This window comes from Emericellopsis atlantica (assembly GCF_019669845.1).
Source record: "Emericellopsis atlantica unplaced genomic scaffold F5Z01scaffold_10, whole genome shotgun sequence".
In the NCBI taxonomy this organism is placed as follows: Eukaryota; Fungi; Ascomycota; class Sordariomycetes; order Hypocreales; family Bionectriaceae; genus Emericellopsis; species Emericellopsis atlantica.
In genome coordinates, this window is record NW_025764712.1 from 659706 (window position 1) to 683368 (window position 23663).

A 23663-nucleotide genomic window follows, 5' to 3' on the forward strand; every position below is an offset into this window, starting at 1 on the left:
GCCCCTCGTCCACGCGACGTGTGTATCAATAAGCACGATATTTCTTCATCTCGCGACAGCCCCGCGGCACGACGTTCCCAGAGATCTGTTCGATACGATACCCCTCCGGAAAACCCAGCATCAAGAAGAACCTTTGCTAGCCATCCACTCGCCGTGACAACCACCTGACCTGCCGCCCGCACTGCGATAGCAACACCTGTATTTCTCTCAGAAGGACCAGCTACTCGCCTTCATGGATAATTTATGGACCCGTCGAGCAAAGTAAGCGGCTCTCCTGTCAGTCGTTTCTTTCTCTGGCTGACCTTTTGCTAGCACCGGTAAACTCTCACTGACCACGAATTCTGGTCCCAACGGCGCCTCCAACGAACCACCCTCTTCCCGCAACGCATCTTTTGCCAAGCGCGCGGGCGGCGACAATGCATCGTCCATGCGCTCGGGGCCCCTCAGTGCTACAACACCTGGTGGAGGGCTGACCTCGCCAACGGGCGCATCCAGCGCTTTTGGCCTGGGCTCAGGCGCATTCGCCTCCTTCGGGTCTGCGAAGACGCCCAAGTCCGGAGGTAATCCTTTCGATACGGCCATGGGTACGGCGGCACCCAAGCCCGGCGTCGCGAAAGACGCCAAACCAATCGGCAAGACTCCCAGCATGGCCTCGATCTCCGAGGCCAGATCTCTTGACGGCACGGTACCGACTTTACATCTGCTCATAGATTCATGGACCTTCTGGTATCGTCCACCCATCTCTAAGGCACATGGGTACATCGAATATGAGCACACCTTGCATCCTATTGCAACCGTTCGAGCGGCGGAAGAGTTTTGGGATGTATATGAGCACCTGAAGCGCCCTTCGACACTGCCCGTGGTGTCGGACTATCATCTCTTCAAAAAGGATATCCGGCCAATTTGGGAGGACGAGGTCAACAAGAAGGGTGGCAAGTGGGTGGTGAGGCTGAAGAAGGGCGTGGCTGATCGTTACTGGGAAGACCTCCTCTTGGCGCTTATTGGAGACCAGTTCTTCGAGGCGGGCGAGGATGTTTGCGGCGCCGTGCTGAGTGTCCGAAATGGCGAAGATATCTTGAGTATCTGGACCAAGACGGACGGTGGCCGCGTGCTCAAGATTCGGTAAGCTGTCCATGTGCATGGTTGGTATGGTTGAACAAATGACTGACCTCGTCCAGCGAACTCATGAAGCACATCCTCAAGCTGCCCGCCAACACGCGCGTCGAGTTTCGAAGTCACGACTCGAGCATCCAACAACGCACAGCCCTCGACGAGCAGCGCCGCGAGAACCAGAAGGCTAAAGAGGCCAACCCTGAGAAGCGGCCCGCGAGAAGTGAGATGAACTAGGCTTCCGCGCTCTCCGCCTCTCTGAAAGGAGCTTCTTCTAAAGGGGCTCCTTGCCCATGCCTGCAATCACCCTCACGCGCGACCTTGTGTTTTGTTTTGGTTGATCATTGTATACTACTGGTCTCGAGCATCTCGAGATTTGCACGCCACCCTTCCTGTACCACTGGCACGCATTCATTGTCAGGTCATTGTAGGGCGGCGTATGATTTTGCATGCATGCATTGCTGGGATGAAAGGTCTGAGAAGAAGGCCTGGTTTTTGATTTGGTATAAGGTGCTAGATGGGTGTTTCAGTAGCGCATTGACACGGAGGCACGGCGATACAGCGGTTTGATGCATACTCGAAGATATGACTTCATCGTGTCCAATTTACATTGGTGATTTTTGTTGCTCACCGCCCAGCATCCTAGACTACCTAGGCTTTGCCTTTCCCCTTGCTGTCTCGCCTTCTCTCCCAGACCTGGAGATATGTTTCTCCCAGGTACAGCAGTTCCCTCTGCACCTTGTCCACGTAGAGATCTTGCGCCATGACCCACTCGCCCGTTGCCTTGTCCTTAAGCTGGACCTTCCACGTCTTCCTCTCCTCGCCTGTGTCCGCGACATCCTCGCGCGTCCGGACGGCCTCGTGCACAATGTTTGCCACGAGGTCGTACCATATTGGCTCGCCTGGCGGATGTTCAGCCGGATTGGGTTCCACATAGGGCGACATGTCGAGGTTCCTGGCATCGAATGTGACAATAGTAGGGTTCCGCTCCGAGATGAACTTGTTTTGCGAGAAGCGCTTCACGTGGAAGACGAGGTAGGGCGGGAGCGGATGTAGCAAGCGATACCGTTTCCTTTGGGCGTGATGTTCCTGTGCGCTTCGCCCGTCGTATTTGCTCAAAATGGTGGTAAGGGGCACCTGCGGGATGATGTTCTTCTCGAGCTCGTCCTGGAATAGAGGCGCCGAAGGGAGATCGAGGGTGAGAAACATGAACCGCGCAACGTCGACTTTGACATCGGCAGCCTCCTCAAATCGCAGCCTGTCGCCCACGTCGGCTCTTGCGGTGATTGTTTGTGATTCGACCTTGAGTTTCCCTTGGAATGTCCGCTGGATCATGGAGGACCCAGGTTTGGTTTTCGAGCCACCGAGACCGAGATGCAGGTTGTTCAAGAACCATGAGAGAAAGTCCACCGGGTCAGACTGCGCTGTCAGGGTGAACTTTTTGTTGGATCGGAGGGATACCTCCTGGAGTAGCTCGTGGGGGGAGACGTGCGCCTTGAAGGCCCGCGGATTCCAGATTTTGCGAAAGAGGATGCTGCAGCGCCTGACGAGCTCTGTTTTGGAAGAGAAGTCTTCCAGCAGGAAATAATTCCGCAGAGGCGCGACGTGCGAAAGCGCTTGTACCACGACATTGAGATAGTCGTTCTCCTTGATATTGTTCATGCCCACGAAGCCTGGACTGTACTCCTTTCCATCGAGCGTGCGACTCGTCTTCGAGACGCGGTCGAGATCTCGCGCATCTTCCTTTGTGTATGTGGGATCGGCGACATATTTGATGTCATCAAGGGCTTTGCTCTTGACTTCGTATCCTTCGGGTAGGACAAAGACTCGCTGTGTTTCCAGGTTGATATAGACGTGGTGATCTTCATCCAGGGAGTGGATGTACGCGTAGCTCTTTGGTCCTCGTCCTTGGAAGTACTTGCCGCAGACGAGGCAGGCATATACATTGATGTTCGATAGCGATATTGAACAAAGCTTCTCAAAGTCAAAGTCCAGAACCTGGCGGTGGATTGTGTCTAGGTAGAGGTCTGCGTAGCCGTCTGTTGGCGCAGCTTGGCGAACGGGGACCGGCGCTGATAATTCGTCGTCGAGCTCTTCATCTTCTTCACCTTCCTCCTTCGACGCGCCATTGATCGGCTTGTCTTCCTTTGGTGTCGGGCCGTCGAGAGGCGAGTCTAGGTCGTCGAATCGCCAACGTTTGGAGGCGGGTGACGCGACACCGCTGAGGTCTTCGAGCGCCTCGGAGGCATGGCGCTTAGCCATATTTTCTACTCAGCCGATAAGCTTCGTATTAGGATATATGCGCGAGGTAAGGTTCGGCTGCTGGCGGGATTGACGAAGCAGTTGATGGATGGTTGCGAACGGCAAGGCTGAAGAAAATATTGGATCGTCATCGCTGTGGGGCACGTCTTTCAACGCCAAATCTTGGGGCAAGCTTGCTAGCATTTGTGAGCCTCAGCTACTGAATTGAGGTAATAATCACGGTTGATTCGCCCTTTGGCATGTATCGAATACAGATCATTGCGCGGAAATTTCTTTTCTGTCAGAAACATTCTACCTGCCTAGCCAGCCATGATGGTGTCCTGCCCTGCCTCTTGCATCAATGCATCTTCCCCATTCTCCAGCGTCGGCGCAAGACTATCCATTTCCTGCAGGGTATATTCCACCAGGTAACTCTCATCTACGAGTTCCTCCAAGCGCTTGTAGTGCCTCTCAGTGTATACTTTCAATGCTTGCAGAACATCCTTGAGGCTCTGCTGACCACGCGCACCCCTGACGGACAAGCTAGAGAACTTGGAAGCTGGGTAGCTGCGGACCAACGTCCAGAGGATTTTCTGGGCAACAGGCGCCGTGCGTGCATTGGTGTTCCAGTCGCGCAAGCGTAGCAAAAGGAGGAAGATCTGCTCATCTGACAGCGTAGCCAGCACTTCGTCGACAGCCTTGACGCCCGTCAAGCTACCCTCCTCTGGCGGACTCTTCGTCGTGACCGAGGTGAACAGCGACAGCAGACGCCCCGGGTGGTTGAGCTGCAGTGCCAGAGCAATAGCTTCGCGGTATGAACCTGCGTTCATGTGGTTCTGCAGCTCTTGCTCCTGTTCCACCAACTCGAGCGCTTTTTGCGAGGCAGCAGCTTGTGTCTCCGTACTGGTGTCTTTCCAAAAGGTCACCGTGGAATCACCACTGCCAGAGACGATGGCGTTGGTCTCGGGCTGGACAGCTATGGCCCAGACACGGTCCTCGTGATTGTCCAACGTGCATTCCGTCTCCCCCGAGTTGGCATCCCATACCTTGACCAGGCCATCGCCGCCCCCACTGACGAATTGTACCGGCCTCTTGCTCTTCTCGTTGTTGACGGGCATCTTCAGCCAGGCAACCTTCAAGACACTGTTCGAGTGCCCCTCGAACGTCCTGAGGCAGGTGAAGTCAGATAGGCTCCACAGTTTGACTGTCTTGTCGCCGCTTCCAGTCAGGATAAGCCCTTTGCTCGTCACTGGCCCATCGTCGCCCTGAATAACGGGCATGTTGGACGGTGAGAACTGCACGGACCAGACACCGCGCTTGTGCCCGCGCAGAATGCCTTGAACCTCGCCTTCTGCTGTTGACCAGATCTTGACTGTCTTGTCCTGCGAGGCTGACGCGAACAGAACCCCTGAGCTTTGCACAGCGATGGCGTTGATGTCCTTGTCGTGTGCTTTGCGGGTGAAGGCGGATCGCACAGCGGTCTTTTGGCCCTTCTCCTGGCGCTGTCGCGGGATCTCCCACTTCTTGATGGTCTGATCCTGCGAACCGGTGATGAGGAAGGCTGGAGGGTGATTGAGAGGGTCAGTACGTGCGGCAGTTGACTCTGCAGGTACGGCCTTGGGCAGCGCGACAGCGCCTAGCGACTCAGCATGGCCAGAGAATGTCGCCCAGCATGTATAGGAGTTGTTCTCCGGGTCCACACGCCAAACCCTGGCAGTATTGTCCTTCGCTCCGGTTGCTATCCAGTGTCCAGACCAGTCCACATCGAGGGTGATGACAATCTCATCGTGTCCCTTGAGGAGCGCAATATCCTGACCAAAGTGCGACGCTGATGAGGGTGCCCAGGCATTCGCCTCTGTTATCGACGATTCGGACACTGACACTATGCGCACGTCTTCCGAGTTGGTAGCCAGTGCCATGAATGACCGGTCGGGCAACAAATAGGCCATATCGATGATCTCGTCATGGGTTCCGGATATCCTTCGCATGGGGTCGATCTGTGTGAGTGTGGAAGCGTCGGTTTTTTTGGGTAGCTGGAAAAGGGACAAAGTGTGGTCGACCTGCACGCACAGAATGAAGGGCATACCAGGGCGACAGATGCCTGTAGTGAATGCCTCTTCCTCGCTTCTCGCCGGCTGCTTTCCACTCAGTTCCTTTCCACTGTCCGTATCCCAGATGCGCAAGCATCCATTCGCGCCAGCGGACCATGTCAGCTCGCCATTGTCAACGAACCCGGCACCCTCGACCAGCTCCAGACATGGAACAACCCTGCGAATCTTCCACGACTTGGCATCCCACCAAATGATCGTCTTGTCTCTGCCAGCAGATACAATAGCCTGCTGTTCTGGGGAATAGTCAATGGCCTGTACGTCGGACACGTGCGAGTCTAGGTTGGCGATGCAGCTCCGTTTGTTAAGATCCCACACTTTGACTTTGCCGTCCTGACTACCAGACACGAGCCTGAAGTGTGTCGTTTCTGTTTCGTCTTCGTCGTCTTCCGCACCAGCCCCATTGCGGCTGCCCTTCTTTGATTTTCCGTTCTTTGAAGCCTGCTCAGCGCGCCCAGCAACGTCGAAGAACCGCAGCGCAGAAACCAGTACGGACGTGCCACGGAACGTGTGCGTGACAAACCCGCCTGCAATGTCCCAGACCTTGATGCCTCCATCCGTACCACCCGTCGCCAATAAAGTACTCGTGCGATCGACAGCAAGTACCACCACTGGGGTGCCGTGCGGCTTCAACGTGCGCAGCAACGTGGGTTGCAGAGTATCGTCCGAGGCGCGCTTTAAAGCGAATATCCGCATGGATAGAGACCTCGAGCAAACGATGAGGTGCGAACCCGAAGGCGTTAATGTGAGAGTTGATATCGTTTCTCCATCGCCCTCAATCTGCGCCAAGTGCTTGCCGGTGGCGGGCTCAGTGAGAATCGCATCTTCGCCAATGGCTGTCGCTAAGATTTTGGCATTGTTGTCGATTGAGACGGAGCCGCCGGTAAATATCGGCCTCAGTACTCGATCGACATCGAATGTCGTCTTCAGAGGAGTTTTGCTGGCCATGCTTGTCGTTCAACACGCCCTGGCGTTTGGGTCGTTTGAAAATTCGCTGGTGGTGATACTCGGGTCTGGAAACTTTTTCCCCAAACCGAGTTGCGCATTCCGCGCGCGCGGAAGTATGCCGCGGATGACTCAGCACCTTCCATCTGGCAGCCTCACCATCGTCAATGAGTCCGGATGTGTTCGCAGGACCAAGAATAATCATGCTTTCATCATCAGGAATTGAAATCACGGTCTTGATTTTATCTTGAAATGGGCATACAAGGCCCTCTGACGGCCCAGGCGCTGGTGAGTTCCCCCTGCGCGATGCTCGTTGCGCAACTGAGCTTGATGTGCTGACGCGACCTTAGGGCCGTTCGCCTTATGATCAGGATGTCGTCCCAGGCGAAGGCGAGGATGATCCAAATACGCCCAACCAACAGTATGACTCGCGAGGTCGCCCTATCAACCCTGAGACCAAGCGCATCAACCGCGACATTGTCAGAGCTCATAATGAAGTTATGCTGGTCGTTGGGGTTGCTGAGCCAGATAATCCCCATGCTGCTTCCGAGCTTGAGGAAAAGCGCCAACATTACGCATACGAAAGTCACCTTGGACAAAGGATGATATGGGCAACTAATCGATGCTTCGAAATGGTTGGCGTGTTTGGCGTCGCCGGGCTGAGGCAGAGACTACTGGTTAGCAAATCCGAAGCACCCAAGTCGCAGAAGACTAAGCTATGCGCAGGTCTACAGCAAATTCTCTCAAATCCCTTGCTACGAACTCTGGCAGTCGAGGTGGGATCTTTCGCCTGTTCGTGACATGTTTCCTGGTGTCCCTTCTAGCTTATTGGCCCACTACATCGAACGCCGTTTCCTGCCTCCGTGGACGCCGTGGGAAAGCAGTAGTGGCATCAAGGAGAAGATGTGAGTTGTTTGGCATTATAGTCTGGAAATTCGATTGACTCTTCTCAGGGCTCGATATTGCTGGAAGTATTTTCAAATACATCTCGAACTATTCGCCATCTACCAAAGGCTGGGCCTCGTCAGCAGGTACCAGCTACTGCCTACGTGGCGTTTCTTCATACCGTTCACTCAAGACTCGCCGATTAACCCGATGCAACCGTTGACTGGATACACACCTTCAGCTATCATGCAATGGGTGGGCGGTGTATTCATCTCGGCAGCCCCTGTTTTGGCGTGGGCCGCGATTCAGAGCTTATGGATCAGCCTGCGCCCTTTCTTCTGGGGTTCAATACTCCCTCACTTACCCAACCCTATGAGAACTGGCAGAGGAATCGAGCCGCTTCCCCCACCTGTGGCTCAGGAGGCAGAAGTGACACCCGCTGAACAAGAAGAGCGGGCCGCGCAACCGGGAGCAGAGAGCGAAGCGGCGACCACTACTCCTTCTCGTGATGCGGAGGATCATAATCCAACAAGCCCCGAAGACGAACGGAGCGAACCGCCTGTTCTCTCACGCAGGCAGAGCACGGTTTCTGCCGGCATCAACAATGAATACGATAGCGATGACGATCTCCACGATGTTGTCAGTGCTACTCTGATTAGCTTCGATGTCGAAGCAACGGAGGCGACAGACTTGCCCCAAGGGCTCTGGTCGGCCGAACTCAGACCTAGCACGGGACCGGAAAACAGCAGAGTGCCCTTGGCGCCCATATACCTAGCCACAGAGTTGTCCAACTTACCCTCGGTCTTAGCAGCCAAGGTTCTTAGCTACTCTGTCATCAGAGTCGTCCTAGCCCCTGCTGAGGCCATGACTCTTCGTCTTATAGCACGATCATTCTGCCTCCGCAATGGGTTACCCGTGGAAGGCATTCAGGGTAGTGGTTTACTGCAAGGAGCGAACTTCACGTGGCTGGTCAACTTCTTATGCGTTGAATTGACTTGGCTCTCGCTGTCGGGCGAGATCTGGTCCGCCGCCAGCGCGATTTCGACATGGCTGCACAAGTCTGAAGAGGAGTGGAAAGAGTTTGAAGGCAAGGAATGGGGAGACTGGTTGGGACCGTGGTTTACGAGTGAGACGTACTGCTAGAGGTAGGCATCCATCATTGTCACGACAAGGGTCGTCGGAGCTGTACAAATATGCGCATCGCACACGGTATGGGCGGCGTCAGGCGTTCCGGGTCGCAAGCAACAAGCATTTCAAGTTGAATTCACCGTTTAGCAATTACTTCGCCGTGGTTCTGAAGGCTGTTGATCATGACACGTTCCAATACATCGATCATAGGATCGTCGACTACACAATCTCCTCGTGTTCCATCAAGCGCCGTTCCTGTATATCTGCGCTCCCGAATGCCTGTACATGATGGTATCTCTCTTCTGCAGAATGTTCAACGCCCGGTTCAGTGCTTGCTCACTGAAGCCCTTGCCCTCCACCATTTCCCTCCTCAATGTCGCTTGGCTGGTGCTCCAACCAATCGGCAACCTCCTCTTCAGCTCCATCTCCAGTCTGTTGACCTCGTCGTTCAGCTCTCGGCTCCCCTGGTTGCTACCTTGGTTGACGGCGTCCATGGTGGAGCAGAGGAAGAGGCGTATAGCCTCGTCGACGTGCTCTTCGGTAGCAATGGGAGAGAGTGTCAACTTGGCTAAGGACTCGGTGATGCGGATGATAGCCTCGAGCTGGCGAACGGTGATGGGAATGGACGAGCGGGTGTTGGCCTCCATTTCAGCGGCGTGAACTTGTCGACGGATGGAAACAAAGTGGGACGACAGCTTCTCTGAAGCTTCTGAGCTGAGGCGAGGAGCACAGCGACTGGTACAGGTTAGCATTCATCGTTCGGCAACGGGAAGTGAAACTCACGTCTTGCAGTATGTGAAGTATCGCTTCATCTTTTCCACAGAGATCTCCGCTTCGATCTCCTCTTCACGCTGCTCATTCGTGTGCAGACCCAGGACGTGTCTCGCCATGATCTTGTCCTTGTCGGTGGAGTGCTCGTCTCGGACGATAAAGATCATGTCGAAACGAGACAAGATTGTGGTCTGGAAATCAATATTTTCGCCTGGGGTCTTCATGTCATCGTAGCGACCAAAGATAGGATTGGCAGCTGCGAGTACCGATGTTCTGGCGTTGAGGATCGTAGTGATACCAGCTTTGGCAATGGAGATGGTTTGCTGCTCCATTGCCTCGTGGATGGCCACGCGATCCTCGTCTCTCATCTTGTCGAACTCGTCAATGCACACGACGCCGCCATCCGCGAGTACCATGGCGCCGCCCTCGAGGTAGAACTCACGGGTCGACGCATCACGCTGCACCGAAGCAGTCAGACCAGCTGCGGACGAACCCTTTCCGGATGTGTAGATGGCAGTAGGCGCGGCCCGCTCCACGAACTTGAGTAATTGTGACTTTGCAGTACCTGGATCACCAAGCAATAGGACGTTGATGTCTCCACGTAACTTCATCCCGTCCGGCAGGATCTTCTTGGAGCCGCCCAGCAACAGGCAGAGGATGGCCTTCTTGATGTCGCGATTGCCGTAGATTGAGGGGGCAATGCAGTCGGCCATGATGTTGTAAAGGTCGGGTCTCCGGCTAAGCTCCAAGAACTCTTGCTCTTCCTCGTCCGTGTATTGCAGACTTCTCTGGGAACGCTGATCGTTGTTTCCCGTGATGCCCACGGCTCTTAAATACGGGGTGCGGATGGCGACAGCGCCACTGGTGGATGAATTCTTGGAACCCTTGCTTTGATAGATAGAGAAAATGCCCATGATGGTACATCTTGACCCGGGCACGACGCGGTTTGTGAGGTATCGATCGGCTGAGACTAGAACGTGACGCGGCAACTCTCCGACGGGCACCTGATCCGGAGCTTCTTGCAGCTTGATGATTTGCTGGTCGACGAATTTCGACTTCTCGTGCAGAACGAAGTAGGGATCCATGGGACAGTTCGTGTCCGGGTCTCCTGGCTTCCGCGACCGACCGCAAGTTCTCGGCAGGGTCACACCTGTAAAGCCGCCAAGAATGGGTAGGGACGTTTGGTGACCGCAACTCCGACATTGCAGGTGAAGCTCAGTGGCCTTGGAGGACATGACCGAGGCACCAATCACAATGCCAGGCACGCGGACAAGGCGTGAGATCTTCATGGAGTCGAGATCGCGAATCGATACATCTTGAGCGTCGGAATGAATGAGAAGTTGGTGTGCGGGCACTTGGGCCTTGGGATCGTGAGGGAAGAGAATGCGGTGGGCTTCTTTCCGCAATGCTGCTTCGAACTGAAAACACGTTAGATGCTGCCCGAAGTTTTTGAGCTATACAAACGCACCAGGGGAATGACATCTGTTGGCTCAGAGATGAGCTTGCCCGCGAGGTCCTCGCTATATGTGATGAGGTCTGTGATGTTGATGTCGCAATAGTATTGTTGGAGGAGCGCATTCTCCCTCAATTGATCTCTGTACACAGAGAGTCAGAGCACTGTATGTCCAACGGACACTTGAAGATTCTCTTACCGATAAATGTAGTTATTATCGATGCGAAAACCTCGGATGAAGGCTTCGAGGCCATTTTGAATTTCCGTGCGGGCCGAGGCGTCTTCGTCAAAGCTCGGTTGCCAGGTGCGAGTCGTGTATACTGATGAACGATCCATGATGCCGGTTTGCCAAAATACGTTCAGAAGAGCAAAGGCGATGTTCGCTTGCAGTTGAGCTTGGTCAGAGGGGTTGAGGGGCTCCCCAGATTGCCAGTCCAGGGAGATGCAGATCTACGCGATAAGAACGCGTCCCTAGTCAAGACGCGTTAAGTGGTTGCAGGTCGACGCGTAGCGCTAGTCCTTGTGGGGATTAGCACTGGCTGACTTCGACTGCGTCACGTGGGGAAGCTCCGGATAAACCGCGGTGGCGTGGTGCTCAGACAGCAAAGGCACGTACCTCCCCAGGAGCTGTAGCTTGGCGTCTGAGTCGTAAGCTAGGCGCAGGTGGCAGATTGGTGCGAACAACGAGCTCCAACTTGACAAGTTCTAGAGACATCTCCTTATTGAAGATAGAGCAACTCTGCAAATCGCCGTAGGCTTTGACCGATTGTCAGAGAGCGCATCCGACTTTCCCCCAATTCCGCACCCCCAGCAATGATATCCCGATAGCCTGCGAACCGCCGTGGCCGCCAACGTCGATGTCGGCATTCAGCGACTTGTGATCGCGAAGTCCAACCCCCGAGTTACGCCGCAAACATGTTCTCTTCGCCTACCGGAGCGAAATCGACCGGCAACATCTCAGCCCTTTCGCCGTCGCCCGGAGGCCGCTCAGAGTACCCATTCCCAGCTCATGGGCAAGGCACGGGGCGCTCGACGTCTAGGAGGAGCTCGACAGCTTCCTCCATTCGCTCTGTCGGTGAGACTTTGGATAGCTCGAGTGGTTTCAAGGATGCGATGCACGAATCTGGGCAGAATGGTACAGTTTGTGATCATGTTGTGTCAACCGTGCTGACGATACCCAGCTATCTCGACCTTGTTGCAGCCACCAATAGTCCGTACTGGCCTGTCCGGTTTGGCAGCATCAGCCTCCAACGTGCATAAGCCGCCGACAACCCGAGATATCCCGCCTGTCACCTTAACAAACATTGAGCATGTCGAGTCGGAAGAATTCGCGCCATACCTGAGCCAATTTGGAGCCCTGCATGAACAGCTGAAACGGATCAAAGAGAGCGATTCCGAGGTGTCGTCAAATCGAAAGGGTAGTCGTCATGACGACGGTGGAGACGCAAGCAGTGGCGATGGACTCTTGCGCCCTGGTGGTCGCTCTAGCATGACGAGGAAGGGTTCCGCGGCCTCGCTATCATCCTTGAACTCGATAGAGGCGCCTAGCCCGGTGCGGAGATCAAGCTCGAATTTCGGACGAAAAGCTGCCCAAGGACCGCCTCCCTTGTCTACGATTCCGACAGTGTATTTTGACGAGGACTTTCACCTCGAGAATCCGAGAACGTTTGACGTGGTGAGCGAACGGTCTGAGGTGATCCGACCATCGCAGACCGAGAACGATAACAAGACGGGTCTCGACGGAGACGCGGCTGCGCCCCGAAAGGCCCTCGCGACCAATGCTATTCTGCAGGAGAAGCTCTCGTGGTACATGGACACCATTGAGGTGCATCTGATCAACTCGATATCAACCGCTTCGACAACATTTTTCACAGCGCTGGGTTCATTGAAGGAACTCCACTCCGAGGCTGCCGATTCCGTACAGCGCATCAAGGCGTTGAGGCTGGAGCTGGAGGCCTTGGACAAGGAGATTGTAACACAGGGCTTGGACATTGTTAAGAAGCGTCAACGAGAAGAGAATTTGCGTCAACTGAATGACGCTGTCTTACAGTTAAGGCTGATCGTTGATGGCGTGGCCGACTGTGAGACTCTTGTCGAGAAAGGCGAGGTCGACAAAGCTCTGGACAGCATCGACTCTCTGGAGCACCTGATTGCAGGAGAGCGCGAGACCTCGCAGGTTGTGGCGGAAGATATTCATCTGCGAGATCTGAGGGGCGCGACTGCGCTGCAGGGTGTCAATGCCGACTTGATGACGTTGCGGATGCGTGTGGGCAAGGCATACGAGGCTCAATTTGCCAATGTGTTATTAGGCGACCTCAAGAAACACATGGAGTCGTTGTCTTCAACAGACATCTTGCTCCGATGGAGCCACGCCGCCTCGAGGGCGAGAGGTGGCCACGCCAGATCGCCATCGATTTTTCCAAGCTACCTGACAGGAACAGAAGAGCTGAAGCGACAGTTGGCACCCACGATTAAAGGTCTCGACCGCGCGCAGCATGTCGCTGCGGCTGCCATCATCTATCGGGAGATTGCGCTAAAGGAGATCCGTAACCTCATTCGACGGCCGTTACCCAGCTCCAGTGACGACGACAATGAATCCATGATGTCGGTATCGACCGCTGCTAGTGGAGGGCGAGGTCGCTCAAGCCAAGAAAAATCGTCGATACTTGCCAGAAACCTGCGCGCATTGGGCCCAGACGAGGCCGAGGAACTGTTGGCGACAATCTACGTGAGCGTCACAGAAACGCTACGCAGATTAACGACCCAAACCAAGGTTATCCTCGACATTGCCAGCTCACTGTCGGCGGCACCAAACGGGGATGGGCTCAAGTCTCCGCCCTCTAGGTCGCCGATATCGAGTCCACGACTAGACCGGAACATGCCTCCGTTTAGCGGTTTCCAATTACAAGAAGAGCTGCACAAAACGCTCGACGTTGCGAATCTGCTAGGTCAAGCGGTCGACGTGGCTATTGACAAGATCGTCAAGGTCCTCAAAGTGAGGAACGAGCAGGCCGGAAGCCTGCCTCTCGACTTCTTCCTACGGTATTTCACGATCAACCTCTACTTTGCGAACGAGTGTGAGGCCATCTCGGGCCGCAGCGGCACTGCCTTGAAGAATGTGGTTAATAGCCACATCAAGGACTTTGTGCAGAGAACCAGGGATGCCGAGATACAGAAGCTTGCACAGGGGATGGAGTCGGATCAATGGAACGCCAAGGACTTTAGCGACGAGAATGCTGAGCTCCTGGGGCAGCTGCTTGACGCTAGTACCCACGACCCAGAGGCGTGGTCTGAGAGGACCAAGATATGGGTGCCGTACCACGAGATTGAGAAGGCCGAGCGAGAGAGTACTGCGTCGACGGAGCCGAATGGCAGTGGCAAGGACAAGGGGCGCACGGCGACCATTGACTCTGAGAAGTTTGTGCTCCCTTCGTCGGCCATCCTCTGCATGCAAGGCACGGCTCAATTTCTGCACTTGATTGCGGGCATACCTTCCATGACTACAGATATTGCTTCGTCACTGGTGGCTTATCTGCAGTTATTCAACTCACGCTGTACCCAGCTCATTCTGGGGGCGGGCGCGACACGTTCTGCTGGGTTGAAGAACATTACATCGAAACACCTTGCATTGGCCGCACAAGCGTTATCATTTATCTCGACTCTCATACCCCATGTTCGCGAGTTTGTGCGTCGTCATGCAGGCTCTGGCGCGGGCGTGTCGTCCGTCATGGGCGAGTTTGACAAGGTGCGGAGACTGCTGCAAGAGCACCAGGATAGCATCCATCAGAAACTGGTGGATATTATGAGCGGACGTGCTTCGGTCCACGCAAAGGGTATGAGGAACATCGACTGGGATAAGCAGGTCGATGGTATACACCCGTACATGGAGACGCTGTGCAAGGAGACGAGCACATTACACCGAGTGCTGACGAAGCACCTACCGGAGACGTCCATCCTCATGATCATGGGGCCCGTGTTTGGCAGCTACAAGGAACAACTAGGGGCAGCTCTCAAGGATGCGGACCCGAAGACACAAGAGGGCCATCAGAGGTGAGTGATCAAGGCAAGGCTTGAGTCATGGTCGGGTCGCTAACATAGACAACCAGCATGATCCGCGATGTCGAGTTCTTTACAACCAAGCTAGGTAAGGTGGATGGCTTTGGCGATGCTGGCGAGAACCTACTCAGCGTCGCCAAAACCAAGGAAGTCAAGGCTGCGGAGCCCGTTCCCACCCCGGCTGAGGAGGAGAAGTCGCCGGAAAAGGGGTCGTCGCCGGCTGACATGGACTCGTCTGATTCTGTGGAGGAGGAGACTGGGACAAAGGACCCTGACCAAGGGACCACGACGGGTGAGAGTTGAGCGCCACCAAAGAATTGGCGCGCGTCAACCGCCGTGGGGTTGAATATGGGGGGAACGCTTATAGCGTAGACCTTCTTTGTGACCACCGACCACCACCGCCCGTTATCACGACCGTGGTGTGTGTATGATTTGATTCGGCAAGAGACGATACGCTGGCTACGAGGATGCCGTTTCAAAATTTGTTTTTAGAATCATAGAAGCGGAAAGCGCGCGACATTTGCAATGTACATAAGCTCACGCCAGGAGGCTCGAGTATGGTGCCACGTCTCTCTGCCGCCTATCAGTACTTTGTCACACGACAGTGGCCAACGCATCGTACCAAAGAGGGGGTAAAAGCGTCGTACATGACATGACAATGAACAACGGGTAGACGACACACAGCAGCAGCAGATACTGCATGTATTATTATTATTACTAACCAACTATGCGATTTGGTACGTACTACTTTTATCTGGCCCTAGTGTCGATTGAGGTGAGACCACGAGAAGAACAGATATCGAAACTCCATCGCCGATAGTGCGATATTATTGAAAAAACACTGGAGAAATGTGACTAACAACCACACAAAAGCTGCTGCCACGCACCTCGAGTCGACTCGTAGAGTCACCGTGTCAAGCAAAGTGCTTGTCTCCAAGGGACAGTATCGCCAGGCTCGAAACACTGTGATCTCGGACGGTGGGCCGAGCGGAACAGTGGACCCGCGAAAAAATTGCGACGCTGAGTCGCTGACGAGGGGCGATCCGGCTCACGGCAGACCGGCTGAACAAAGGCCGCATGCCCTGCGGCAGGGACTGCGACGTGGCCTGCGTTAGCTTCGTACGCCCCTTGCAGTAGAGTGAATTTGAAGCCACTAGTCAGACAGTCTTCTCTTCACAAGCAGCGGTCACGGATGGATAAATGGTTTTGTTGGTAAATGTTTGATTTTGTCATTGATAATCGTTCTGCTGGTCTCGCAGTGTAGCTTTCTGAAAAGCGAAAAAGAAAAAAAGTCTATGTCCGTGGCATCGCAGTGTGCCCAATATAAAGTATATACTCGAAATGCGTTGTATCGTGACTTCATAGTGTAAGAGAGTGTAAGAAGGTGTGAAGAATGAAGCGAGAGCCAGCCCTCAAGCTTCACCAGTGCAGGTGAGCCCAGAGTGTAGTTTGTTTCATAAAAGTGTGCGTGTACAGTGTTGTCCAAAGGAGGGTGGTGTGAAGAGAAGTCCAATGTGTGGTAAAGAGCGTGGTGTGACAGCAGCGCCGTGTGGGACTGCAGGGCGAATCGAAGGCCCAGTGTCGTCTATGTCTATCCGTGTGTATGTTCCCAAATGGCCTCGGGATCCGTTGCAAGGACTCTGCGAGGGGTATCTTGTACTTGTTGTTCGAATGTTCTCATCATGTCATCAGGACATGCGCGCGGCGCAAGTGGGGTGTATGTTGGTGTAAAGGAATGGAAAGAAGCCCAGGCTTCAGGGGTGTAGCAAGGCGCTTAGGCAAAGTTGATGCCGGTGGAGCCCTCACCAAGGGTGGTGATGATGTGGTTCTCGGTGGTGACCTTGGTCTGGACGTCGTCCCAAACGTAGTAGGCGTTGTCGCAGGGGAAGACCTCGCAGCCAGACATGGGGGTCTGGGAGTCGGCGGGCCACATCTGCTTGACGTTGTTCTTGTCGTTGGGGTTGACGATGGCGGAGACGTCAAAGTAGGTCATCGCGCCCCAGCCGCCGAACTTGATCTCGCCCAGCATGCCGTCCTGGTTGGGCTCGCCCTCGGCGACGGCGTGGAAGTTGCCGACGAAGCCATCAGCAAAGTCGACCGTGGTCTTCTCCGCGCTGGAGACGGTCACGGGGTCCATGGGGAACTTGTTCTCGTTGGAGGTGAAGTAGACGGTGCGGGTGACATCGTCAAGGGTCCAGAAGGTGACCTTGCCGGCGCTGGCAATGGCAGCAGAGCTCAGGAGAGCGAGAACGGAGGTGGTGAACTGCATTTTGAATGTGGTTGTAGTTGAAGGGAGTGTCTTAAAGACTCGGTGTGTAGAGTTAAGTGCTGGTGATCTTCAAGAGATGATTTGTGTGAATGAAGGTAGAACGGGACCGGGCCGTTATGAACTCGACTTCCAAAGGAGTGGGAAGGGAATGTTTCAAAGACTGCTGATCTACAGACAGGGAAAGATTGTTGATGAGTTTGATGAGAAGATAGAACGATGTTTGGGGCGGAGGAGGCCCCTTCTTTATACACCTGGAACTGGAGCACGAGAAAAATTAAAGTCCTTGGGAGGAGGGCACGGGAAGGCTGACTGCGGGAGGCCCCTCCACTGACACCGGGAGCAAGTTTCTGGAAGAACGGAATGGATGTCCCAACGTGGAGCAACATGACTGACTGGGGCAGGACAAGAGTCAGTGCCCGATGCCATGCCGTGCCGGACTGATGAGGTACCTGACCGGTTGCGGTACGTACCGACTCCAACTCGAGAAGGAAAGCCAGTGCTGCGGTATCCTACCAAAGATACCACTAACAAGCAAGGGAGCAGGGAGCCTGTTGCGCACGGTGGTGCGTGGATCCGTCCGGCAAAGGAGGGTGCAGCAGTGACTTGTTGTCGTTGAGGAAGCGGCCCAGCTTCCTGGAAAAGAAAGACCCCGGTAGCGTGTAAGCCAGGCCCTGCCTGCCTGCCTCTCTGCGGCATGTGAAATGTTTCGATGTTGAGCCATCAGTGCCTCGTGTCGATACGTGTCGATTGCACTTCAAGGACACTCTGTGCGCTGTCCCTGGACGCCGATTGCCATAGCATATTTCACTTCATCCTTCATCGAAAATAAGGTCGACGGTCGCCCGTCCCAGCCATGATGAAAGAGGCTCAAAGCCATCGCTGGCAGCGTGGATGCGTGGGAACCCAAGCACGCGACGCCCAGGCGGGATCGCTCACGGCAAGACGGGTACCTGACAAGGGTCAAAGTCAGAACCCGCTGCGATAGCGCGGCAGCGCCAGAAAGGCAGGCATCCCAAGCCGGCCGGCAAAAGAGGGTGCGCCGCGCACGAAAACAGACTTTCGACTAGGCTCAACCAGAAGAACACTAGTCCCGATGCACCAACCAAGCAGATGTCGCGAGAAAAGCCCTCACCCGGAAGTACGTACCAAGGCAAGGTGTACGTACCGTGTGCGTGCGTGCGTGTCGGCCGCGACGAAAATTCCTCAGCTTGGATTGACCGGTGTCCGTGATGGTGGGAGGGGTCGATTCGAAAGGTAGAGGCCTATCACGGCTGGCAGAAGAAGGGCTCCCGAGTTTTTTTAGTTGCATGCTGGCTTCGCTGGCTGTGGTGAGGGTGCGATCCTATTGGTGCGCAGTCCATCGCCGTGCCTGGTGCCTGACAGCAAACGCATCTTGAACCCGCCCATGTGGTTCGCCCTGACAGGCTGCAGCTTGCTGCGCGCCTTTCGCCCTTTTTTTTGCAACCTTTCCAGGCCAAGTTCCGTGGTGAAAAACTTGATAAAGTTGGCAACAGCAGTGGCCTTTGTCCAAGCTGGTACGTACCGCAGGTAGGCACACACAGACCGATCCAAGACGGGCGGATGGACAAAGGGAGTTGCATCCCGGCGGGCCTCGTCGATTCCAAAAACAGAACAATGACTGTCAGCGCTGGAAACGCCCCGAAGTACGGAGTACGTACTCCCCAATAGCTGCGAAGCGACTTTCCAGAACCCACTGGGCCACTGTGCGTGGCAACGGCGCAACGGCGCAACCCGATGTTCGAATGGAATCATTTGTGCCTGTAATATGGAGTACGTACGAAGTACCTATTAGCTGCTCCAGTGCGGCTTCTGCCAGCGCATCATTATCACAATGAGCCCGCGCACTGCCAACTGCGCAATAATCAGTTCCCGCGCTCAGGCTTCGTCTGGTACAGCGAGTCAGGAAACGTCTCTGACCACCGGGCTGCTTCTTGTTGTCGGATACGGTATCAACCTGGCGCGTGGTTCGAGCAAGACTGCACCAGGACTTCTGTACAGTAGCAGACTAGCGTGGTCAAACACCTCTTCGCAATGTTCCGCCATTCCCCTCACCAGATGGGGCGGATCCCAGAGATTGATCATTGATGACACGCAGGAAGAGCGGGTCGGCAAGAATTTGCGCACGCTCAGTGTCCCAGACTCCCAGTTGCGAGCCTCTCATAGTGACGACTGAGAGTGAGGGCTGTTGCAACAAAATGCTTTTTTTGCGGTTCTGCACCTGTTCCCGATCGATTGTCAATCGGAGTTATGTAAGCCTGACTTCACTCTTTCGACGGCACAAATCCTCCAAGCCCTTGCTTTTGGCAGCTGTGACGTCTTCGACGGAGCGATGCAGCTTGAATAAGCAGCGTCGGAGAAGGACCGCGAAGTCGCAAGCTAGGCCGTTCAATGTAGTCTGAGGTAGAAACACTCTACTTGCGGAGCCGGGGACACGACTCGCAGTCCGCAGCGAGACATCATGGAATGGGGGGAACCAATGTTGGCGCTCACAACAGAGTCCTGGATCGTCCACTGCGGAATTTCACCGGGTAATCACACACAGTATGACTTTCCTTTCTGACAAATAGGTGGTGCTCTTCTCACAGAAAAGGACGCCGGAACTCCGTGGTTTGCCTTTCTTGGCTGCATGTCTGCAAGAATAGAGTGATCATTGTGATGTGTTTCTGGTCGGGGGGTGCCGAAGGTTGTCATAGAGTGATTCCACAATCCTTCTGCATCGTTCTGGCGAGGTCTCGCCCATATCTCAACAATATTGTCTGCCACGCCTGGATCATGCCAAAGGGCACAGTGCTGCCACAGCGACTTGGTCTCATTAGCACTGTAGTGGTCTTGGAGTGCGTGAGTAAGTTAGAATCGGCAGTTTATCGGCATCCCATGGCAGGCCAGCAGTGGGAAGCTAGCCAGATCACGAAAGGTGTCGTGAAGCACGTAGAGGACGTATATCGGCTGTCGAATGCTTCCCGTCGAACACTTCCCGTCGCCATGATGGTTGATAAGCTAAATATCGGAGGTGGTACTGATTCAGTTCGTAGTGGGTGGCGCGAAGGTTTTCCAAATCCTTCTAGAAGGTTGTCGCATCCAGACAACCATGTGGAAGCGGAACCGCTCAGCCGGTGCTGCTAGCACATGCGCTTATCTCCAACCTGAAAGGTTGCTTCCCACGACTCGGCAGCCACTCTCGGTAGCAACTCTTGGTTGAGGTAGCTACCCTGATGCTTGGATTTGCTTCATCGAGCAAGGATTGATCCTGCTTCTCGACAGCATGCGCCTCAGTCTACGCGACATGGGCAAGCTGAGCCTGCGGTTGGTATCCTCCGTATGTGCGTATAGTCCATACCACATGAGGGCGACTGTCCGACCGTTGGGATATCGATTACGCGCAGTCTATGCCTTGCCTGAGATCAGATGATGTAGGCGGCTCTGACCTTCGTGAGCTAGAAAGCCTTTGCAAATGAATCGTTAGTCGGTGAGATGAATAGAGTTTGTTGGTGTCTGCCCGGCAGATTCATAAGCTCAAATGCCGTCATTGCCTACAACGTGGTGTAACAACTCCCATCAATCGCAATCGTCGACCACGATTGACGCATGGACTGACTAAAGGCGAACAGTTGGTTATCTTGTTGTCGGAAACAGACAAGCACAACCGACGACCAGGATCGGTCCTCAGGTACGTCTCTGCCCGGAAGGCAATGGCTTGCGACGACCTGACCGGTCGAGGTCGGCGTGTATGCTCCATGCTCAACAATCAACAGAGTGTCGTGAACATGGTATGCACAACATGTGTCGGCGGATGTGCATGCGTGGGCGACAGTCTGTCCTGGACCTGCGCGTCGTGTTGATAAGCAAGCGAGCAGATGCCTTCACGCCACGTGTACCTGCGCGAAGCAAGTCGACCTAGTCACGCCGCGACCGCGTTGACTGAGCTTTGCGGCTTTACGCGCACAACGACGAAGTGCCAGAGATCTTTGCCACGTCTGGACCGCCATGATGGAAGGGCTTCACCGTGTGAAGCTCGTTGTTTTGCCGACGCGTCTGGCCGGTCAAACCCGCGATGGGCGTTCAGTTGGGCTCGACTTCGAGATGATTGAGACAATGGAAGAGCGAGGGCGCATCGTCGCAGTGTTTGAGGGACATGGCAGAGTCTGATGTGGTCGTTGAAGAGGGGAGAAGATCGCAATCTCCGGACGGAGCGTCACGTGTGGGCCATTTGGTGCAACTGGCTGGCTGCACCAAAAGAAGGCAGGTGCGACAGACCCGAATGTCACGATAACAGCATGAGGCGCTTACATATTACCTTATCACCAGGTAACTTTAGCACTTGACTTTACTTGCGCAGCATCCGTACTCCATCCAAACCGCTCGTTCTGACACTCGATGGCACTTCTTGTCCCTCACACTGACGATCGCTTCGTTCCTCCACCTGGTCTACACTAGCGGCTCTCGCGAGTCGGCTTCCTGACGACAGTCGCAATGAGCAGCTGACCATGAGCTATGCTGACTGCGATCGCTGCGATATCCAGGTGGTGTGGTTGCTAACTTATAGGTCTTTCAGACACAGACTTTTGATTCCCCTGGGTGCGTTATACTGGGCATCGATGCCGACCATAAGCGGCGAGAGTCGAAAGTTCCCAGGGCGATCCGTCACAAGGTCTTGGCCATTGTGCGCTTTCACGCTTATCATTACCAACGCCAGTCGATCGTGCGCGTCCCAACGAAAGGTTTCGCACATCCGAGCGACCGATAATCAATGCCGACGGCCTTGGTTCCCGAAAGCGCTGTTCTTCAGCTTTTTTGAACGATAGCGCCCATATAACCCGCCACCATTCCAGTCGCCCGCGTGCCTCGTCCACTGTGCGCGTGTCTGGTTCCTGAATTGCGGAGCGCGCCATCGACAGAGGGGGCATAGCCCTGCCATCCTGGTCTGACGAGAGGTCGACCTCGCAAGTTGGCAGAAAGTCGGCCTGGCCATCTCCTGCACAGCGACTGAGCTTTCCCAATCGGCAGTGTTTATCGCCAGCAATAACGAGTTCTGGCCGCATGAAGAAGCTGCAGGCCAGACGAACACCCCGGCTTGCGAAGCCGCCTTGGCGGGTGATGGTGATGTCTGCCGCAGTTGGTCGAATAAGCGTCGACTTGACTGTCCTTATCTGCGGGATATCAACCACTAGCTGACAATGGTCAGAGCGGCTGATGGAATACGAGGTACGGTACAGCCATACTGCATCCTCTGCATCAGCAAGCAAGCATCACCAACACCCCCAATTGGGTTGTGACATTTACCCCGCCAACCCAACCAGGTTCTGACGTGCATCTGGTTCCTCTTTGGGCCTCATTCAACGGCCGCGCAGACTGTGAACGTGTTCAACTGTATCATAGCGGTTGCAATCGCCGCGGTCGCTTGCTGCGTGCTTGCGAGTGAGCTGGATCGATGCTCTTGTGGATGTCACTTATCTCAACCATCATGCATCTACGGACAGCAAAAGTCAAAAGGCCCAATGAATTGACTTTGACTGGGCCACTCCATCCAACTCTAAAATCAACAAGACCTACTCTAACTTACCTTGGGCACCACACTGCATGCGAGGCTTCGCTGTGGTAGGCCAATTCCTCTGTTCCTGTGGTGCCGAGTCCCATGCTAAAGTGTGAGCCCAACCTGTATGTTGCTCAATATTCCCAATTCGGTAGCCCCTCAGCTTACACTCTGCCGTTTCCGGCCTTGCAACGGACATCGCCCCATCAACCAACAACAAGCCTGCCCAGTGCAAAGCCTTGCCTTGCCTTGCCTTGCCTTGCATGGCTACCACCCCATCGTGGACTTTGCCGCGATGGTAGGTGAGAGAACGAGGAGGTGAGCAGCCGTGCGGACTACAAAGAGGGCATCACACCTCCGCTGCTGTCTCACTCCCTCCTCTGCCTTCTCGAGACACATCCGTTGAAGCTGCTTTTGCGTAATATCCTCTCGACCAACTCCACCCACCTTCGCTACCTAACTAGTACTTGAAGAGTCCTTCGCTTTGCAACATGAAGTTCACTGCTGCCACACTCGCCCTTGCTGGCGCCGCTGCTGTCCAGGCCAACACTGGTGTCGAGGACGTCAAGACCCCCGTCGCGACTGTCACTGTTGTCACCACTGACTACGAGGTCTACTGCCCTGTTCGTATTCCCTCTCAGGACATGGAGAAGAGACAGACCATACTAACAATATGAAAGGGCCCGACCACCTTCATCCACAAGAACGCTACCTACACCGCTACCACGGAGACTACCATCACCATCACCAGTAAGTGGCCCGCCGTCTCTCATATGCACAAGCTTGGGGACTAACATGTCACCAGACTGCCCCTGCACCATCACCACTGTGCTCCCTCCTGCCGTCACAACCACCGTCTCTGGAGAGCCTGGTGAGGAGTCCGGCGTGCCCACAGTCATCCAGCCTCCCCCCGTGACCTCTATCATCGACATCACCCCCGTCCCTGGGACCCCCGGTGTGCCCACCAACGTGCCCACCGGCCCCAGCGGTGTGCCCGTCCCCTCTGATATCCCCGTTGGCGCCGGTGTCAAGAAGACCGTTGCTGGCGTTGGTGCTCTGGTCGTGGCCGGTGCCGCTTACTTTGTCCTGTAATGGTAGCGAGGACGAGACAGTGCACAGCTTCATCTTCATCGGGGAATCTACGAT

General features: G+C 54.8%; 8 protein-coding genes across 8 annotated transcripts; 4 read left to right on the forward strand and 4 right to left on the reverse strand.

The window, feature by feature from the left end:
* The first annotated feature begins 15 nt into the window (after nucleotides 1–15).
* F5Z01DRAFT_53031 (putative translation initiation factor eIF4E3) lies at nucleotides 16–1255 on the forward strand. The gene is made up of 2 exons (XM_046260450.1): nucleotides 16–261; nucleotides 313–1255. The coding sequence occupies exons 1-2, from the start codon at nucleotides 233–235 to the stop codon at nucleotides 1124–1126; spliced, it is 843 nt and encodes a 280-aa protein (XP_046119345.1). The 5' UTR covers nucleotides 16–232; the 3' UTR covers nucleotides 1127–1255.
* A 452-nt stretch (nucleotides 1256–1707) lies between these two features.
* On the reverse strand, nucleotides 1708–3613 carry F5Z01DRAFT_653068 (uncharacterized protein). The gene has a single exon (XM_046263335.1). The coding sequence runs from the start codon at nucleotides 3370–3372 to the stop codon at nucleotides 1762–1764; it is 1611 nt and encodes a 536-aa protein (XP_046119346.1). The 5' UTR covers nucleotides 3373–3613; the 3' UTR covers nucleotides 1708–1761.
* Nucleotides 3614–6464, reverse strand: F5Z01DRAFT_653069 (WD40-repeat-containing domain protein). Its single transcript, XM_046263336.1, has one exon. The coding sequence runs from the start codon at nucleotides 6405–6407 to the stop codon at nucleotides 3672–3674; it is 2736 nt and encodes a 911-aa protein (XP_046119347.1). The 5' UTR covers nucleotides 6408–6464; the 3' UTR covers nucleotides 3614–3671.
* A 115-nt stretch (nucleotides 6465–6579) lies between these two features.
* On the forward strand, nucleotides 6580–8579 carry F5Z01DRAFT_653073 (uncharacterized protein). Its single transcript, XM_046263337.1, has 4 exons — nucleotides 6580–6692; nucleotides 6755–7081; nucleotides 7131–7309; nucleotides 7358–8579. The coding sequence occupies exons 1-4, from the start codon at nucleotides 6657–6659 to the stop codon at nucleotides 8430–8432; spliced, it is 1617 nt and encodes a 538-aa protein (XP_046119348.1). The 5' UTR covers nucleotides 6580–6656; the 3' UTR covers nucleotides 8433–8579.
* On the reverse strand, nucleotides 8580–11089 carry F5Z01DRAFT_742800 (MCM2/3/5 family-domain-containing protein). Its single transcript, XM_046266880.1, has 4 exons — nucleotides 10841–11089; nucleotides 10657–10783; nucleotides 9201–10606; nucleotides 8580–9152 (listed from the first exon to the last, which is right to left on the reverse strand). The coding sequence occupies exons 1-4, from the start codon at nucleotides 10975–10977 to the stop codon at nucleotides 8660–8662; spliced, it is 2163 nt and encodes a 720-aa protein (XP_046119349.1). The 5' UTR covers nucleotides 10978–11089; the 3' UTR covers nucleotides 8580–8659.
* A 172-nt stretch (nucleotides 11090–11261) lies between these two features.
* On the forward strand, nucleotides 11262–15361 carry F5Z01DRAFT_653077 (Vps54-like protein-domain-containing protein). The gene is made up of 3 exons (XM_046263338.1): nucleotides 11262–11776; nucleotides 11823–14691; nucleotides 14748–15361. The coding sequence occupies exons 1-3, from the start codon at nucleotides 11557–11559 to the stop codon at nucleotides 14998–15000; spliced, it is 3342 nt and encodes a 1113-aa protein (XP_046119350.1). The 5' UTR covers nucleotides 11262–11556; the 3' UTR covers nucleotides 15001–15361.
* A 1110-nt stretch (nucleotides 15362–16471) lies between these two features.
* F5Z01DRAFT_635698 (DNase1 protein) lies at nucleotides 16472–16966 on the reverse strand (the record flags this gene model as incomplete). Its single annotated transcript, XM_046262165.1, has 1 exon — nucleotides 16472–16966. One exon carries the CDS (start codon nucleotides 16964–16966, stop codon nucleotides 16472–16474), a length of 495 nt encoding a protein of 164 aa, XP_046119351.1.
* A 6042-nt stretch (nucleotides 16967–23008) lies between these two features.
* F5Z01DRAFT_635700 (uncharacterized protein) lies at nucleotides 23009–23609 on the forward strand (the record flags this gene model as incomplete). Its single annotated transcript, XM_046262166.1, has 3 exons — nucleotides 23009–23140; nucleotides 23198–23267; nucleotides 23323–23609. The coding sequence occupies 3 exons, from the start codon at nucleotides 23009–23011 to the stop codon at nucleotides 23607–23609; spliced, it is 489 nt and encodes a 162-aa protein (XP_046119352.1).
* Nucleotides 23610–23663: the final 54 nt, after the last annotated feature.